The sequence below is a fragment of the Malaclemys terrapin genome, chromosome 1 (assembly GCF_027887155.1).
Source record: "Malaclemys terrapin pileata isolate rMalTer1 chromosome 1, rMalTer1.hap1, whole genome shotgun sequence".
Taxonomy (NCBI): Eukaryota; Metazoa; Chordata; order Testudines; family Emydidae; genus Malaclemys; species Malaclemys terrapin.
In genome coordinates, this window is record NC_071505.1 from 276,466,993 (window position 1) to 276,486,482 (window position 19,490).

Consider the following 19,490-nt stretch of genomic DNA (forward strand, 5'->3'; position numbering starts at 1 on the left):
TTACTTATTACACAATAAAGTGCACTATAAGTCTTTCTGTTTACTGGTGGAAATCCTAAAAAAAATTGCATTTTATTTTTTAAATATTACTGCTTTTTCTTCTATTCCAAATTATTATTTAGTCTTTCTCCAGACACGTGTTCAATAAAATCCATAGTTTATACAGTGAGCTATTTATGTATATTTCTATGAATAACTATGAAGCTAAACAAATCACTGTCAAAAACTAAGAGACAAAATCTGTAAATTAGAAACTAGGATTAAATAGGGACGATAGGCAGAACTGTTTCACACAAAGGGTAATAAACATGTTGAGTAAACTACCAGGTAAAGCAATTGAAGCAAGGAGGATAAATGAGTTCCAGAGATACCTACTGTGATTTACTTTTAGGGAGGATGCAAGTGAATTTTGGGGCCTGATCTATAACCACTGAAGTCAGTACAAGTTTGGTCATTGATTTCAGTGGGAACAGGATTCATCTCATATTCAGAAAGCAAGAAGGTGGAATTAAGATTTCTGAACATGGGGGTGAGGATGTGTTGGGCTCAGATGGCCCTTTCCTGTTTATTTTAAACTAAAACTTTAAAAAAAAATACAATTTGGAGGCCAGATCCTTAAAATACACATAACTGAGTGTATTACTTCCTACCATAAATAATCCTTTGAAATTAGTGGGAATATTCATGGTAGTAAACACTACAACTGTTAGTTTGTGTTTGCAAGATCAAACATAAAGGCTAATTATGAAAGTAAATAATTAGAACACCTGTTTGTATGTTTACTTTGAATTATTTGTGTTATTTGTTATTAACACTGACGGTTATTTTAGCTGCCTGAATATTCATTTGACAATTTAGAAGTTTTATTGGATAAACCGATGCTATAGAAAACAAGATGAAAATTCAGATAGTATAAATCCTACACATTAAAATAATTTATTAAAATGGTTACATACTCTGAGATTCTGAGTTTCAAATAATATATCGTTGTATATCAAAATTCTTCTACAGGGTGATAGCTTCCACTTGCAATAACACTTCCATAAACATGTTGTTACAAATTGCTTCCATCTTTCCTGTACAAATACTATCTGTAACGAAAGTGCTGAGGACTCCTAAATTACTTTAAAATAAAAACAAAGCTTTGCATTGAGTTGTAAATTCTATAACAATGAATTAATTTTGGAGGAATTACTATGATAATATGGATTATAATTTAGATTAACAATCATCTTTTTTCACCCTTTTGGCTGACTTGAAGTTTGTGGCCTAGATCTTCCAGTTCAATATAGCCCCTTTGATCCATATACCTGTTGTAACCTAGCCCAACAGCTGTTTCGTTGGTCTAGGGAAGATTAAGCCAGTGCAAGGATGATACCCTGATGGAACAATCAATATAGGGGCTCTTGTACCATTCATCTTCCCTGTTGCTAGAGTTGTAGTTGGAAGAAATAGGATGTAGCCTGGATACTCCTGTGCTACTCTCATAGGCATGGGAACTAGGGGTGAAGTGAGATACTGCGTATTTTTGCTGGGTCCTGGCCACTGACCCCACACCCAGAGTCCCAGTGCTGCCGGCCCGTGCCCGGGACTCTGCTCCCAGCCCCAGCTGTGTCCCCAAAATTTTTACTTTGCACCACCTTTACCTCTGTCTGCATCCCCCCATCCTCCCAGAGCCATGGCCCGGTCCTGGCCCCAGCTCTAGGGAAAGGGGCGTGGACAGAGGCAAGGGGGGTGTGAAGTAAAAAGTTTGGGGACCACTGGCTTTCAACACCCCCATAGTAAAAAGTGTTCCAGTGCCACTGGCTACACCAATCCTTGGCTATATTTCTGGTTTACTGTTCCCATAAGGGCCTGGAATAAATTAGAGAAGCTGTCAGGTGGCTCTAACATAGCAAGGAGGAACTGGCCTGCTTAGAGCAGAACCAGTATAAAAGGAGTGCAGAAATGAGCCATAAATAATTTTTTTCCAGTATCCACTGATGTGCGTACTCTCTACAGATTGGATGATCCATGGGATCTGGATCTATATATTTAAAATGGTATAAGTTCTAATAAAAGAAGACTATCACATTTATTAGTGTCCACCTGCCAGTTAGGAAATGAAATAATATTTTGCCAAAGCATCTCAAACTATCAAATGAGTTTATAAAATAATTTGATAAATTATTCATTTGAGTTTTCTGTTTTTAATAAAAATGGAATAACAGAATCCACATCTCATAGTACACTGTCACAAAAGTATTGATTATGTGGCTAACCCATTTTCTGGGGCTGAATCATTTCTACCCAATCTGTTCTTTGTGTGTGTATGTGTGTGTGTGTGTGTGTGTGTGTGTGTGTTTGTGTGTGTGTGTGTGTCTGAGACAGATAAAATATTAATACAAGGTAAATGAGTGTTCACTGAGCTCTCTTTGCCGTATGGCCCCTGTAGAGGCTAGAGGGCTCTGGCTAGCCTAAGCTTGCCATATGGACCTGTGGAAAAAGGTAAGTCTTTATACACAGAGCAAACCTACCATATGGACGGGGTGGAGCACTCAGAACTCTAAACACTTCTTGTACACCAGGGCCTTTTACACAAAAGAATATAAAACATATATAATACATTGCACACAGAAATCATTGAAAAATGGATCAACTGTTCAGATTTAATATGATGCTTTCAATGTCCAAACTATATAAATAATCAGAGTTTATTTTGAAATAGGAAAGAGGATCATCAATCATTGACTACAATTTTACATGGCCTTTAACATCTGCTGTACAGTACAATACTATGTTTAACAGTGTGTTAAGGCAAAACAACTAAGAGCAGAGTTATGATTAAAAACAAAGTTTCAAAAACTTTGTTTTTCTCATTTTTAACTTTTCAATAATAAGTTTAGCAGTGGCTAAGTATTTATGAGGTGAAAAGTAACTGGATTTAAGAATGGATTCAGGATTCCTATATCAGAGGCCAGTTGTGATAAGGCAAACCATATAAGTAATAATTTTAGGGTCAGATCTTCTATGGTATAAATTAGTGTAGCTTCATTGACTTTCTTAGAATTACACTGATTTACGCCAGCTGAGGATCTGTTTGTTGGTGTCTGATGTCTCTGTTGTTTTGCTTTCAACATAGAAGGCATAATGAAAGTGTACAGTGATGTCAATTTTCAGAGATGGGTGAGGGGGAAAGAATCCAAAATCATGGTAATTGGGGTGTTGGGGAAGCCTCTGAGACTTTAGTCACTCAAGAGTATGTTGGGGTGGCTTCTGAGACCTTATTCACTCAGTTGCCTCTGAAATCTTCTATAGTCAGTTCCCAAAAACTCAGCTTGACTTTGACCTCATTACTGAAGTTTCTTTATTGGCATACAATTAAACTACATGAAGCTGGTTAGAATCATATGTAGAGGGTGTGTACAGGATATACCACACATCCGAAGTACACAATTATCAATTAGCTTACCTACACATTTTAAAACAGACTGCCGCATGTGCCTTTTATTCTGCATCATTATCAAACACTCTACAATTGGTTCATTAATTTCTGGAAACTCGTTTTTACACAGATCATGAGCTGTTCATGCATCACACATATGCTGTCTGTTTCACATTGCTTACTTCCCTACTATCTCTTTTCTACTAACTACATATTTACAAGACTACAAGGCTACTGTAAATTCATGTATTGTTCATTGTTTCATGTCCTTAATCAAAATTAACCTAAATGGGGCAGCTCTGTGATTTCAACCTTCTTGTTTCAAACAATTGTATGTTTTATGAGATGAAAGAGAGGTTAAAGGAGAGGGACATATTATGATATTGACCACCTTTAAGCAACGCGTGGGGTGGGGTGGGGTGGGGGGAATTGGCTGGCTGGCCGAGTGAAGGGAACAGTGCTTTATGGCTGGGGGAGAGAGAGATGAAAACTGCTGCAAAAAGGGGCAGCATGGTAACTGACTCATCCCCTGGGAATGCAGGATTTAAAAAGGGACAGCTTGATGCCTTGAGCCTTCCTTTTTACACAGACTCACCCTTCCTCCCTTTTAGGTGGTAAAATACCAGGTTTGGTCAACATTACGCCAGCCGCCCCCTTTTTAGGGAAACTGGGAAGGAATTATTCCCTTACCACCATATTGGCTTGGGTGCAGTTGGGGGTTTTTTTTGCCTTCCCCACAGCGGGTTTCAGGAAGGGCTCTGTTCATGCATGGCATGACGGGCAGTAGGCCATATGTTGCAACTCATTATTTAAGTGTAGGGCAGATGTTCAGTGCAGGTATTCCTTAGGAAAGGTATACAGTGGATAAATGGCTTGGAAAAGGACTTAAAAAGAGGTGTTCGTTAAAGGAATGAATGGGGGGGGCGGGCGGTTGGGGACTCCTATGATTGGTACAGCAGGGAGCCAATCCCCCATTCCTATAGTCTATCTTAATCCTCCTATGAGGGGTGGTGGTGGATGGTAAGGTCCTGGCAATGGATTTGTTGGAGGGACCTGGAGGGAAAAAGAGGGGGTTCTGGTAAAAGCCCACACCCTGGGTAATTATGGAATAAGCATGGGATTACCTGCACTGTACACTGTTATCTGCCGGGTGGTTCCAGACATCTAATAATAAAGTTGCGGCCTGATTAAACCCATATCAAATGTCCTTTCGGCATAGCCAGACAACAGGATTCCTATGAGGAAAAAAGGCAAGCTAGAACACGTGCCTATGAGGAGTTTGCTAGAAAGTTTGTCGCATCTACATTTCTGGAAGAAAAGAACAATCAAAAAGAAAAATATTGGATCTGACAGTGATCTCTCTGATGCTGATTTTATGTGGATATAACTCCATTGAATTGAGATATTCCTAATTTACACCAGCGTATGGGAGATCAGGACCATTAACTTTTTTTGTTGTTTACCTTTAAAATAGGAAAACAATTCACAACTGGGTAAAATGTCACCTATCCCAGATTTACTTGGACTGAAATGTATACATATGTCCTTAAAAATAATAAAAAAATATCTACAGTCTATTCCACAATCCTACCAGCAGCATCACAAAACGTGAACATGAATTTTAAAATGTGTATATAGGGTCTGATTCTCCACTGCCTTCTCTGATTTGGTAGTGTTTTACAGTAAGGTTGCACACATATAGATGACTACACAGATTGCAAGGCTCTGGAAAATCAGGCCCATACACTTTATTTTGAAGCTGCAAAGCTAAACTGTTAAAGGCAGGGATTGGTAAACCAGACTAATTCTAAATCCAAACTATAATTGTCCCTTCTTTAGATTTACATAAGTATCCTCCCCTTCTTCCTAGACCCCCTAATCTGTTATTAAATCCACATCAGGATTTCAACAGTTTGGGTCATCTCTACACTAGTGGTTACTATCTCCCATATTTTGGAAGGTCAAGAAATGTGCTGAGGTCAGGGAAATGGAATTTAGAATCAGGAGATCTTCTTAGGATTAGAGGGACTATGTTGTGGGACAGAAAAAGGGATTGGAGAGGTAAGAGAATGCTCAGGAGAATTGTGCAGGGGGGAAGAAGTAAGGTGGAGAAAAGTGTGGTGGGGATAGAGATGATCTGCAAAGATTTGCACACATTTTGGAGAAGAACTCAGACTTGGAGTATTCTATGAACCTTTTGAGATTTATTGTAACTAGTTAAAGCACTAGCCTTTGTAACTACTTAAACTATTTATTGTAACTAGTTAAAGCACCATCAGTGACACTGTGCTCCATTCAAATCTAGGAAAATAAATGTAAATTTTTCATCTAGGAAAATAGATGTAAGTTTTTCATCTTAGTCATTTGTGTCACTGCTTAACGCAGCCATCATTCTCTACTCAAAACTAGGCTGAGAACTGATATGTTGTCCAGATACTGAATAAAGTTATTATCCCTAAATATACAGTCATCTGTCCAGGTTATGGTAAAACTTGCCGGCAATTAGTATGAATTAGTTTAGACAGTAACTATCTTTGTGATACCAAAGCTGTAAAGAGATTTCAAGTCCCACTGTGTCTATGCCTCAGTTTTCATATGCACAAATTATTTGATATCAGTTGCCATTTTAACGCTCTTTTGGGGATACGTGGAGATATATAGTTTTGCTTATTGTTCCCATTAAATTATATTTGTATGCTACCTATGGAATGGCTTAAATAAAGCGAAAAAAGAATTTGCCAAATAAAAAAATTGGCACAAATTAGTGGTAAGACAACTTCAGCAAATCTGACGTTAATATGATTTATTTAGCAAAGGAACAAAACACAATTCCAGGATATTATAATATAGTACACATATAAGCAGGTACAGTTACTCACAGGCTAAATGCAGCAGTGACAGAAATGGTAGTATAATTTACATACAGGTTAGAAAACTGAAGAATGGGAAGGACTGTAATTTGCATTTTTTTATACAGGTTTCCACATGCCTGCTGTGTAAGTTACACTCCTTCTGTATATCTACTGAAAGCCAAATCAGTTCAGGTTACATATAAGTCCCACTGATTTCTGATCCACTTATAGCACCATATACTGCAATGATGAACCTGACCTGTAAGATTTAAAAATAAAGAATGTGTTCTGATAATGATAGGTATGGTCAAGATCAAAATTTTGGTTTTCAAGATTTGGTTTCATCCTTATATATATTCATGGCTGTAGCAATAATGAAGAGAAATACTAGTTTCTTAGAATAAGAGCATATATGTTTTTTGAAATGTGCTCTCGGTCTGCTAAGTGAAGGATTATTTACCATTTTATATATTTATCTAAAAACAACCATCTTTCTGTTGTTTCAATAAGTGACATTACAATCACATGACACTTTTCTTTAAATATAACAAGCTAAGCTGCAAAACTTCAATTGGCTTGTACCCACCAATTTTACAAATTCTGATGGTATCAACTTGATTTTTTTCCATGGAGAATGAATGAACAGGTTCAGAAACAGAATTAATTAAAAAAAAATAAACTTGAATGCAGTAGTGTTTTAGACATTAGCATTATGTCTTCATCATCTGAGAGTTGCAAGATACCAGCTGTGCTAGTCAAGAATTCCCTTCCCACCAAGGTTATGCTTGGGAAAAAATTACTCTTTTTTTTATGCTGACAATGACATAAACACCATTTTATTTGTAATATTACTCTAAATCTAAAAAATATGCAAGTTTCTTTAAACTTCATGAGGCATGTCTGGAGGTTAATTAAACCTAAACGAAATCCTAGTTGCACTTGGTATTGCCCAATAAAATTTGGCAAAGGCTATGTTTAATATTCTGTATGTTTTATCTCTGCATTTTGAAGTCATTGTACAAATAAAGCTAAAATGAGGAACAGAATGTGCAGCACAAAAATAAATATGCTTGCTTTGGGTATTTTTCTTGCCTAGTACCTCTGCTAACGCAGAAGCATTGTGTATACTTATCTTTATTTCTTTGAAAATGTGGTTTTTAAGTTAGTTATATAAAAATACATGATACAGACTTTGGGACCCAGCAGCAGTCTAAAGTTTGCTGGAGCTCAGGATGTTAATTCATGCTCACACTATGTTGGCTTGGCCACTCATTCTGCAAACACTTACATACATAGTTAATGTTCAATCCAATCATGCTGGTGTCAAGTGCTCCAAAGGGGAGAGCATTCTGCTCAGCACTCAGTTAGCTTTGCCTGACGGACTAGACAGGGATAGCAGAGCACTAATCACAACACTCAGGACTTCAGCCAAATTAGCACATGTAACAGTTGCAGCAATAACCAACTTTTTTTTTTCCTGAATAACCCAAATTGTGTGGTATTAATCTGAACCTGAAGGCTGCTAGTATAAGAAGAGTTCAGTAACTACTGGGTCCAGTTCCCACCGCTTGCAGTTCTAGGATTTAAGATGAAGTGAAATTCTTGCCTAGAGCCTTGCATTTATATTAATTATTGTCAGGCAAATATAACAAAAACATAAGAACATTAGATCCACCTTACTGGGTCAGATCATGGTCCATATTGGTCAGTATCCTGTCTCTGATAGTGGTCCATCCTGCAGCTTCAGGGGGAAAGTACAGAACAGGGCAATATGGAGTGATCCACCTCTGTCTTCCACTCCCAGCTTCTAGTAGTCAGAGTTTAGGGTTGCTCAAACATGGGACTGCATCCCTGACCATCTTGGCTAATAGCCATTGATGGACCTATCCTCCGTTAACTTATTCAGTTCTTTTTTCCATGTAAAGTTTTGACCATCACAATAGCCTCTGAAATCCATAGGTTAGTTGTGCAGTGTGAAAAAGCTACTTCCTCTTGTTTGTACTAAACCTGCTGCCTGTTAATTTCATAGGGTACCCCCTGGTTTTTGTATTCTAGGAAAATAACACTTTTCTATTCACTCTTTCTGCACCATTCATGATTTTATAAACCTCTATCATACCCCTGCCTACTTGTCTTTTTTCTAAGATGAACAGTCCTAATCGTTTTAGTTCCTCTTCATATAGAAGCCATTCCATACTCTTGATTATCTTTATTGCCCTTATTTGAACCTTTTCCCAGTTCCACTAAACCCTTTTTGAGATGGGATGACCAGAGCTGGACACAATATTCAAGGTGTGGGTGCACCAGAGATTTATATAATAACATTTTGATATTTTCTGTTTTATTTTCTATCCCTTTCCTTATAGTTCCTAACATACTGTTGGCCTTTTTGACCACTGCTGCAGAGTGTGTAGAAGTTTCCAGAGAACTATCTACAGTGATTCCAAGATCCCTTCCTTGGGTAGTAAGAGCTAATTTAGAAACCATCACTGTATATATCTAGTTGGGATTATTTTTTTCAGAGTGCATTACTTTGTACTTATCAATGTTGAATTTCACCTGCCATTTTGTTGCCCAGTCACCCAGCTTAGTGAGATCCCTTTGTAACTCTTTGCAGTCCACTTTGGACTTAACTGTCTTAAATAATGTTGTATTATCTGCAAACTTTGCCACCTGTTCACCCTCTTTTCCAGATCATTAATGAATATGTTGAACAGCACAGGTCCCAGTACAGAACCTTGCGGGACCCTCCTGTTCACTGTTCTCCATTGTGAAAACTGACCATTTACTCCTACATTGTGTTGCCTATGTTTCAATCAGTAACTATTCCATGAGAGGACCTTCTCTCTTATCCCATGACTACTTAGTTTCCTTAAGAACCTTTGGTGAGGAAATTTTTCAAAGGCTTTCAGAAAATTCAAATATGCTGTATTGACTGGATCTATTGATTCCTCAGAGAATGCTAATAGACAGGGGCGGCTCCAGGCACCAGCACACCAAGTGCGTGCCTGAGGCGACAAGCCGCAGGGGGCAGCCTGCCGGTCGCCATGAGGGTGGCAGTCAGGCTGCCTTCAGCGGCATGTCTGCGGGAGGTCCGCCAGTCCCACGGTTTCAGCAGCAATTCGGTGGCGGATGCGCCGAATGCACAGGACTGGTGGACCTCCCGCAGGCATGCCGCCAAATTCACATTACCAGCGGACCTCCCGCAGGCATGCCGCTGAAGGCTGCCTGACTGCTGTGCTTGGGGCGGCAAAATACATAGAGCCGCCCCTGCTAATAGATTGGTGAGGCACAACTTCCCTTTACAAAAGTCATGGTGGCTCTTCCCCAACATAATGTGTTCATCTATATGTCTGATAATTATGCTCTTTACTGTAGTTTCTACCAATTTGCCAGCTACTGAAATTAGGTTCACTAGTCCAAATTGCTAGGATCTCCTTTGGAGACTTTTTAAAAATCGGCATTCTGTTATCTTCCTTACAGGCATCTGGTACAGAGGCTGATTTTAGTGATAGGTTAAATACTACATTTTAATAGTATTGCAGTTTCATATTTGAATTCCTTCAGAACTCTTGGGTGAATAGCATCTGGTCCTGGTAACATATTACTGTTCAATGTATCAGTTTGTTCTAAAGCCACTTACATTAACGCACCAATTTGGAACATTAGACATTTATTTCAAAATACTATTTCAGGAATTTTTCTTCTTTAAGAATTAATTATTATGAGTTACTGTGTTGTGGCTAAGATATTTGAGCTGTGTGATTATAAAATTATAAAATATATGTAGTGGTATCTCTTGGAACTATTGTTGACCATCAGATTGCTGACTATTTTGTCACAAAATATGTACATATTCTAAATTTAATCCTTTTTTGTGTAGAATTATAAATGCACACAGAGTGGTTTTTATTAGATGGATAAACAAGCCATTGCATTTTTGTTTTCTGAATGATATAATATAATACAAGCTAGGAACAAAACTGGCATTTCAGTATTAGCATTGGACAAAAATTAGTAAAAATATAAGTGCTATAATTTATTTTAAAATATTGTGAAATTCATACAATAAATTATTCAGCAAATATTATCCAGCCCAGGTCTAGTCAGAAATAGAGGTTATTAAAATCTTATTTTTGAAATGGAAAATTGTATACATTATGTTTGACTACGAGGCCTTTTTTGGGCCATGTAAAATGAAGAATAAATGCAACTTCTTTGTAGACATAAAGCCTGAAGAAATCCTCACAGCTGGAACATCACCACTAATTACATTTCATCTTTTTGGATGCATTTTGCCAACCCCTACTATTTGTTTGTAATGATGTTATCATTAGAAGACCAGCAGTCCTTTAGCAAAACAAAAACACATTCACTATGAAGAATAATTTATCTCTCCTGAGCTTGTTGTCTACAAAATGTCAGTGGTGTTCAAGTAGAATTCTTATAGCACAATAATAATTACATACAAAAAACTCCATTAAAAACAAAAGCATTATTAAGATTGCAAAGTCAAGCACTCAGAAGTTTGGCGATGCCAGAATTAATGCCTGTGCATCCTTAATTTGCCACTCTGATGTGTATGCATTATGATACAGTCTTTAATTACATGATCATATACTATTTTTTCCACAGGTCTCCAGCCTCATTTAGTGCACACGATGGATGGTGCCCACTTAATGAGTGTCTATTAAATATTTTTTTATTTTTTTCTCCCAGTTCTATATTATTTACTGCACACTATTCATACCTCTCTCTGAAGACCTAATTATTAATTTCCCATGAGTTTTATCACTATAGTATATAAGTGCTTCAGGAACTTTAATCAATTTATCTTCACAATACCACTTTGAGGTAAGGGGTATTCCCTCCTCCCAGGTCCTTGTATCAGTATCTACTCCCCATCAGTCCCAATACTCTCTCTGGGCCCCAGATCCCTGTCAGATTTGTCCCCTGCCTTACCCTCATCCCTCCCTTTGAGGTAAGGAGGTGGTATTATCCCCATTTCATAGATTGGGTGCAAAAGAAACCTTTCCATTAATGTTGGGTGCCAAATTTGAGATGCCTATGGCCTGATTTTTCAGAGCACTTAGTATTATATACACATTATCTGTTCAAAGCACAGCTCCAGTTGACTTCAGTTGCAGCTATGAGTTCTCAGTACAAATCAGCCCCCGGGTCTCAAGTCAGGCACCCACAAAATGAGGAACACACAATTAGTGACCATTTGTGAAAAGTTAGGTTTAAAGACTTGCCCAGCATCATATAGGAAATCTGTGGCAGAGACAGAGCTAGAATCCAGGTCTCCATGGCAGAATTTAATGGCCTTAATCATGAGGCCATCCTTTCTCTTCCTGCAAGTCCCTGCTTTATTTACTACACACCTTCTAACTTCTGGAAAAAATCAGGCAGGGGTCCTACAAACAACAGTTGTCATCACTGGGCAACCCTGATTCATTCCCACAGTACAGACCATCTTGTGCACTAAATGAATCAGGGGTCCCATGGAAAAATAGTATGTGATCGTGTAATTAAAGGCTATATTATAATGCACATGTCCAAAGGGACTGAAATAATACTGCACAGGCAAGCTTAATTCACAGATAGTTGCTGGCAGCAGAGGAATGTTTAAAGTCAGGAATCTTGGATTCAGTCCATGTTCTGGAGGGGAGTTTTCTCTAGTGGTCACAGTGCCATCTGTCCCTGTTCCCCTCATCCTATCTCAGTCTCCTATAATCCTACCTCCTCCCAGGTCCTTGTCTCAGTATCTATCCAGCCAGTCCCAATACTCCCTCTGGTCTCCAGATCCCTGTCAGATCTGTCCCCTGCCTTACCCTCATCCTTCCCACACAAACTGGTCTGTAGTCCCCATCTCCTTGTCGAGCCAGTTCTAGTCTCCCCCAGTTCTTCATTCTATCAAAGTGTTCCCCTCCAGCCAGCTAGCTCCCACCCACCCTTTTCACTCACTGTCTCAGAGTCTGTCTCCTTGCCCAACCAGTCCCAGCCTCCTGTCCCCCACAGCTCCCAGTCCCAGTCTCTTTGCCCAGCTAATCCCAGTTTTTAATCCCCCGCACACACATTCCAGTCCCAGTGTCACCAGACTCCTTGTCTCAACCAACTCCTTTCCCTCTCCTACTCCAGCTTTTATCCCCTCTGCCTACAAATCAGACAGCTTCCTCCTCCATGCTGTCTAGGTGCCCGCAGGGGGTGGGGAGGTGGTCACTGAGAGCACCTGAAAGGCAGGCTATTGGCTCTGAATGTACAGACTCACTCCAGCCCAGAGCAGCTGGGAGAAGCATTTATGAGAAAATCTGGCTTTGCCCACATATCCCTAGGCTGGAGCATGCTCAGTTGCTCTGTGATGATGGTACATATGTAGTTTGGTCTGTACTAGAAACTGTGAGAGACTCAAGCATGCACAGTGAGCACAGAATCTTTGGAGATTTTTGTTGACAACTCACAGTTTCTAGTAAGCATGTGCAAACTGTAATTTTTCAGAGGCTTATAACTTGCCCATATTTTGGTTCATTTTTACAGAAACAGAAAAAGCCACAATCCTGATACAAAGGCCACCTCTCTGCCAAATTTCAATCCCTGCTCCAAAGGGTGAGAACATTGTGGTCATGGTGGAGTCTCCATCCCTGGAAATTTTTAAATCAAGATTGAATGATTTTCTAAAAGATCTGATCTAGGAATTATTTTGGAGAAGTTCTGTGGCCTGTGTTATACAGGAGATCCGACTCAATGATGATCCCAATGGCCCTTTCAGCCCTTGGAATCTATGAATCTAGGATTGTTAAAAAAAATATTTCCAGGATATTTTAAAATGGATAAAACAATGTATCTCCCCCAGTCTCATTATTGGAAATGGTCAATCCATTTTGGTTGAAATTTTCCCAAAACAGTCATACCATGGTACATATCTGCAATAGAAAATTGTAGCCCGTACTGTTAAAGTATGGCAAGGTTCTAAGCAACTGAAAACAGGGTCTTAAAATGGGAAGTGTTGGGCAACCTTAGTAGGCAGTGCCACAAGCCTGCCTATAATACTGTCTCTAAAATGGACAGATAGGGCTAAATTTTCAATTTCTTTTCTCCGTTTGTAGTTATTTATACATGTGCAAAGTATATGCAAAATGCTGTCCTGGGTGTAAATTAGTGAAGAATTCTGATTTGGTAGAGCACCTAGTACCTACTTTGTACAAGTGCAGAGGACAGCAGAAGATATAAAGCTGAGGAGATCAAGTCACAGTATGCAATATGCCATCTAGAAAATATATTCATGGCTTCTGTGGTTCTTTCAATGTCTTCTTTTCTATTTGTATTTGCATTCCATCACTGGTGAGTTCCAATTCAGTAAGCCCTCAAGCAAGCATGGCAGGCTAAGAAATAGATTTTTGTGGGCAGCATGTTCCCCTCAGGATGTAACTTGCACATTCATAAAGAAGCAGCTGATAGTAAAAGTAGGCCAACCTTTTAGAAAAGTTACAGTAACAAAAAGCATTGAGTCAATGCATCAGTTGTATAATTGCTCGTCTTCCCATTTTTCTAGGAGATGTCACATTTGTGAGTTTTCATGCAGCCTCCTGTTCATTTCAGAATATTTGGCACTTCTGGTCAGTTGTGCCTAGCTGAGACAGTGAGACCAGAATGTAAATTTATTTATGATGTTTGGATACAGGGGCAGATCAGTAGATCAAAACTGACAGAAGGCCCAATGTTCAGCCAGAGGTAACACCACCATTCTTATTCTACTATATTGCTTTCCCCTGTTCCCATGGTCACCTGAGTGAAGTGCTGATGCTGACTGTCTATGATTATACTAAAGACAAGGTTTTGGAGACCAGACAATCAGAGATTGCCTTCCGAGGAAAGTGTCATGGTCAGGAATGTTTTTGTTTTTGGGTAGACAACATTTTGGTGGATCAGTTGGATCAGAACATACAACCTAATTAGTTAAAACAGATTGTCCACAATTGGAAGAAAAGGGCTGAAATTAAATCTCTAGATCTGAGCATGTCTAATGTTCAGAAAGTTCAGATGTGGATCCAGAACCAAAGTTTGCAGCTTGTATCCATCTGTAGTGAAATAGGTTCCTAAACTCTTAACATGTACACGGAAAACCATATTAAATAAAACCATACTAAATAAAACAGGATACATTATTATGCAAAAACATAAAAAGCAGATTTATATTTTGAAAGAATGAGCAATTAAGCTGAGTCGTATATGGAAATTCTAAGAACGGTTAAGTTTTAAACATTGCATTGTGAAACAGAAAAGTATTAAAAGTAAGTGATTATGGAAATGCAATGCCCAGTATGGTATTTTATGTACCTGATTATATCTCTCACTCTCAAAGTCTGACCATTTCAATGTTGTCTAATTTGGTGACAATGCTGAAGTTGCCATGCTTGCATTTAAGGATACAAACAAGAGAGTAGCTGCTACTATTCATCTGTTATTATTTGAATAAATATCACAGCTTCCTGGATGAATGTTTCTATGCTAATTGGTGAGAGAAAATAAAGCAGAATGGCAGTAAACCAAATGCAGTACAAAATGCTGATTGTTATATCTGGCCAAAACCGGCTGTTGTCAGATTAAAAACTGATTTGAACAAAACCACGTGAATTTTCAAAACATAGAAAAAGTGATTAAACAAGAAAATGTCTCTTAACAGTGCATGTGTACAGATATTTTAAAAACAGGTGATGTTAGTTACACATAGTAAGTGGGTGAATGAAATGAGCCTACAGTTGTGTAACTTATATACCAGTGGCCAGATTCCTTGTACAGGCCCACAGGCAGAAGCAGCTTGTGCTATCTCTAGTCATGTGTTGATTTATACTGGTTCAGTTCTTAGCACAAGCCTGAGGGCTGCTCTAACTTGCCCTGCTGTGGCCGTGGACCCTAAAGAGGCACTGAAGCAACACAGAATCTTGGAGGATTCCAGATTGCTCCACTTTTCCTTCTGCCCCTGACACAATGCCTGGCTCACCCCGGAACTTCTCTGGTGGGTGCAGGCCAGGAAAGCAGATGTGTGGCTCTTGCAAAGGCATTCTTGTGTTGGGGACGTGTCCCAGATGGTGGATTGAGGGCACTTATAGTCCTTTGCAGGATTGGTTCCTCATTTTACATCACAAAGCTGTCAGCAGAAGAGTATACATTCGCTTTAAAATGGTGGGTTAATGATTTTTGAGAAACAAGGTTACATCATTGCATCGTGATGAGGGGGCCTGCAGGACTAAAAGATTTTTTAAATACTTTAATAGCAGGGGTCATATTATTTTGCTACTAAGAGATGCAGTTATGTTTTAATTGGCTAATGTTTACAGTGTGGTTTTGCTTAAAAACACATTTTTTTCAAGATTCTCTCAATCATTGCTTATCTCACATCCACAAATATCCATGCTTCCTGTGTATAGTATGTACATTTGCTCTATTTCAAACATACTCACACTGAAAATTTATTTCACATGGGACATCAAGAAAACAAAGTCACATTAGTCTGTTTTTTCCCTCTCAGTTAAAGTTTCATTAAAATAAGTTCATAGTGAGTTCAGCTCTCTAGTCCTACCTTTCAATGTAAAACTGATATTGTTATTTATTAGAAAGTTGGTGCTTGGACATTACTGAGAACTAATACATTTCATGTAGTTGTAAATCTTTTTGAGTATTTTGAATATTGAGAAACTGCCTAACAATTCTAAGAAAACCTTTGCAAAGTAGGACCAGACAGCAAATGTGAAAAAATCGGGACGGGGGTGGGGGCGTAATAGGCGCCTATATAAGAAAAAGACCCCAAAATCGGGACTGTCCCTATAAAATTGGGACATCTGGTCACCCTATTGCAAACTCATCTTGCTGTGACCATACAAATTACAGAGAGCTTTAAAATATATAAAAACTATTATCCATTGTGTTTTGGTTAGCAATATAATAACGTTACAGAGAAGTTACAATCTATGGCCCTGGATATCGAGCCTCCAGTGAAGCCTGTGTAGGGGCAGAGTAGTTTGCATTTGTACGGAACACCATATATTTCAACAGGAAAAGGGCCTAAGACTTTCAGTGGATCATTTGTGCATATTGTTTTAATATGTTTGTACATTTCTAGAATCAAAACTATTAATTAGAGTCCATACAGTTTTAGTTAGTATAAAAGGTTCCTGGCCCACCTTCCTGACATGGGTAGAAACATACTACATTGTATCCTTTTTTTTAAAAAAAGGTTATTTTATTTATTGTGCTGCACAGTTTTGGGGAGGAGCAGGAATAGATAGGGCCAGACCTTGCTTGGCATATAATGCAGGTAGTCCCAGTGACCTCGGTGGGACTGCTCAGATGAGCCACATTTTACCCTTAAAACATAATGAACTGATTCAAAAATAAGAAAATTATATATAAATAATACACATTTTAAATTAGGATTAAACAAATGCTGAGAGTTTTGTAAATTATTTTTGCACTGTAATATTGATTGGGCAACGCCCAAGTTTGCAACTGAAAAAGAATTTCTTCAGCAATACAAATAAGAAATAAGTGGGTCTGAAAACTTGTGCTTGTATGAGACTTTGATTAGCCTTTATCAATATATTGTATAGACACTTTTTGATTTTTTTTTTACATTATCAAATTAAATTATCTATTCAGACAGGAATTTGGAACAAATATGCTGTAATAATTGTTCATAACCGGAAAGAATCTGTGGAGAAAAACTGACCTGTGTGTGGTCACTGCTCCATAAATTCTTACAGCATTGTATTCAGTTTCAATATCTAGTTTACTTTTTCTAATGAAGTGGGTGACTATTTCTAGAATATAGTAAAGGTGGTGGGCAATAGAAATTTTCCAGATTTAGGGCCAAGCCCTCAACGCAGTTCCCACCAAGTAGCATGGGATGGTGGAGGGAGAAGAAAGAAGGGAGGAGAGGGGAAGCATACATCCACAGAGCACCTGCTACAGAGCCTACTTTAGTTCTATAGGAGTTGTATGGTTAACGATTCAAAAATCTGCAACTAGCTTTTCATACCTGTTTGTGACGTGGTTGGAAAACATGTAGAAATATTGATCAGTTGCAAAATCTTGTGTGACTCTAAACTGTTGAAAGCTTTCCTTTTGGCCATCACCAGTATGTCATACACAATCACATTGTGCAGGCTGTAGGATGATGCCGTAAAGGGAAGATGTCATTTGCTCCCTGCATTTGCACAGGGAGTGAAGGCATAAGGCTCCCTCTTACTCCCATGTGTAGGTTGCTTCCATTACGAGTCATGCACAGCAGGGAGAGCAATCTCCATATGACCACTAATCCCTACTCTGCATGGGTAGGCAGGAGAGAGTATGCGGTGGCATGCAATGGGTAAAACCTTGTGTCTACCCCCTCAAAGTACTGGCTGGCACACTTGAACTGGTAGGGAGGTAGAAAGAAATCTGCACCTGATAATGGATTATTTTCTTCTGGAGCAAGGGGGAAACCAAGGAACAAATTTTTACTTTCTTTGTTGGTTTGCCCCAAGGCCAGTACAGCCTTTCTATTGTAATATTACCATTTAGTTCTTCATTATGTGTACATAAGAAAATAAAGTCCCCACTTCTTCACCAAATCATTATAGACATAATGAGTACCAGAACTTTATGCAATGTAATTTCCAATGCATATGCTAGTATATGTTTAGTGGTGAAAAAATGACTCTGCTGTCTTGAAACTAAAATTAAGTACAACACAAGGAAAAATGCACGTATATTTATCTTTATATGAAGAAGGGCAGATCTGACAAACCCTTCCACAGTCAGATTATTATGCAAAGATCTGCAAAAGGTCAGTATCAGGAGTAAGTTCCTTTGCCTTTATATAGTATAGAGCAGTGATGGGCAACCTGCGGCCCATAGGCCACACGTGGCCTATTAGGGTAATCCACTGGCAGGCTGCAAGACAATGTTTACGCAGGCATGGCCGCCCGCTGCTCCCAGTAGCCGGAGTTCACCGTTCCCAGCCAATGGTAGCTGTGGAAAGTGGGCCACAGGTTGCTCACCACTGGTATAGAAATTCATCAATATGTTTAGGTTAATTTGTATGAGGATTTTCAATAGGGTATAATCAAGCCCTTAGTAAGTATAATTTATAAGGACAGATTTTTTTCTCCTAGAGGGGCAAGATAAATGCTTGTTGTAATAAAATGGGCCCAATATCTGTAACGTATCAACAGTAGAATATTAAAATTTCAAATTGTGAAAGAATATTTGACTATTAAAGTGCCTGTTAAATATTGTTTTGCATCTGTTCCTGTTTTATCGACTCACAGATTATCAGAAAAATGTTAACCGTAAAAGTATTCTAGCTGTGGCCCTTTTTCCCATTGTGATGTCACAAATAATCAGTTCTTATTATTACAAAGATTCTATTGAGGAGTCCAGCACTAATTGTGAAAAGATGTCCATGTTTAAAAAAATGATTGTAACCATACTGTTAATTTCAGTTATTGTTTAGAGTAAGTTTGAATTGCAGGAATCACGTGTACTTTCCTTTTTAAAAATGCATGAATGATTGTAGTTTTGCCCTGTTTTGCAGGATCTTTAAAGTCACATATGAATCTGTCACGAGTAAGAAGTGTTAACTGTATGGGTAGGCTGCCTGTATTCAAACGCTACTCGTATACACAATATATGTCATGCTTGAAAATATTCTATTGTCAATCCAAATAGAACACAAACTAAAATGAGATAATTTGGAAGGTCCCTATAAAGTCAGACTGAATATATTATCATAAGTATATGTGAGATAATATTTGTTTTAAAAAGATTCTATGGCACTGTAAACTCAGTCTCATTAGAGACTGCATTTAAAAGGCTTATAAAGTTACTCATTAATGTTATCTTGTTGTATCTCCACAGCTTTTTCATTAAAGAAAATTCAGCAGAAAGCATTTTCTCCTGATAGCAGGAACCAATTTGCAATAAATGTTCTGGAAACCACTAGGGAAGCCATTACTGAGGTCTAATAAAAACAGACAAGCGTAACTTGTTCTATATTTTTGTTTCAATCACATACAGATGAGACCCCGCTCTCCACACCAACCGCAAGAGACAGCCTTGACAAACTTTCTCTAACTGGGCATGGGCAACCACTACCTCCAGGTTTTCCATCTCCTTTTCTATTCCCTGATGGATTGTCTTCCATAGAGACCCTCCTGACTAACATCCAGGTAGGC

At 38.5% G+C, this 19,490-nt stretch overlaps 1 protein-coding gene across 7 annotated transcripts in view; it reads left to right on the forward strand.

Moving 5' to 3' along the window:
• The window catches only part of DACH1 (dachshund family transcription factor 1), a 475,022-nt gene that overhangs the window by 398,025 nt on the left and 57,507 nt on the right, over positions 1-19,490 (forward strand). For all 7 annotated transcript variants that reach the window (XM_054013430.1, XM_054013459.1, XM_054013449.1 and 4 more), the window contains one exon: positions 19,333-19,484. In XM_054013430.1, coding sequence (XP_053869405.1) covers positions 19,333-19,484 — 152 coding nt within the window. The remainder of the gene's footprint in view (positions 1-19,332; positions 19,485-19,490) is intronic.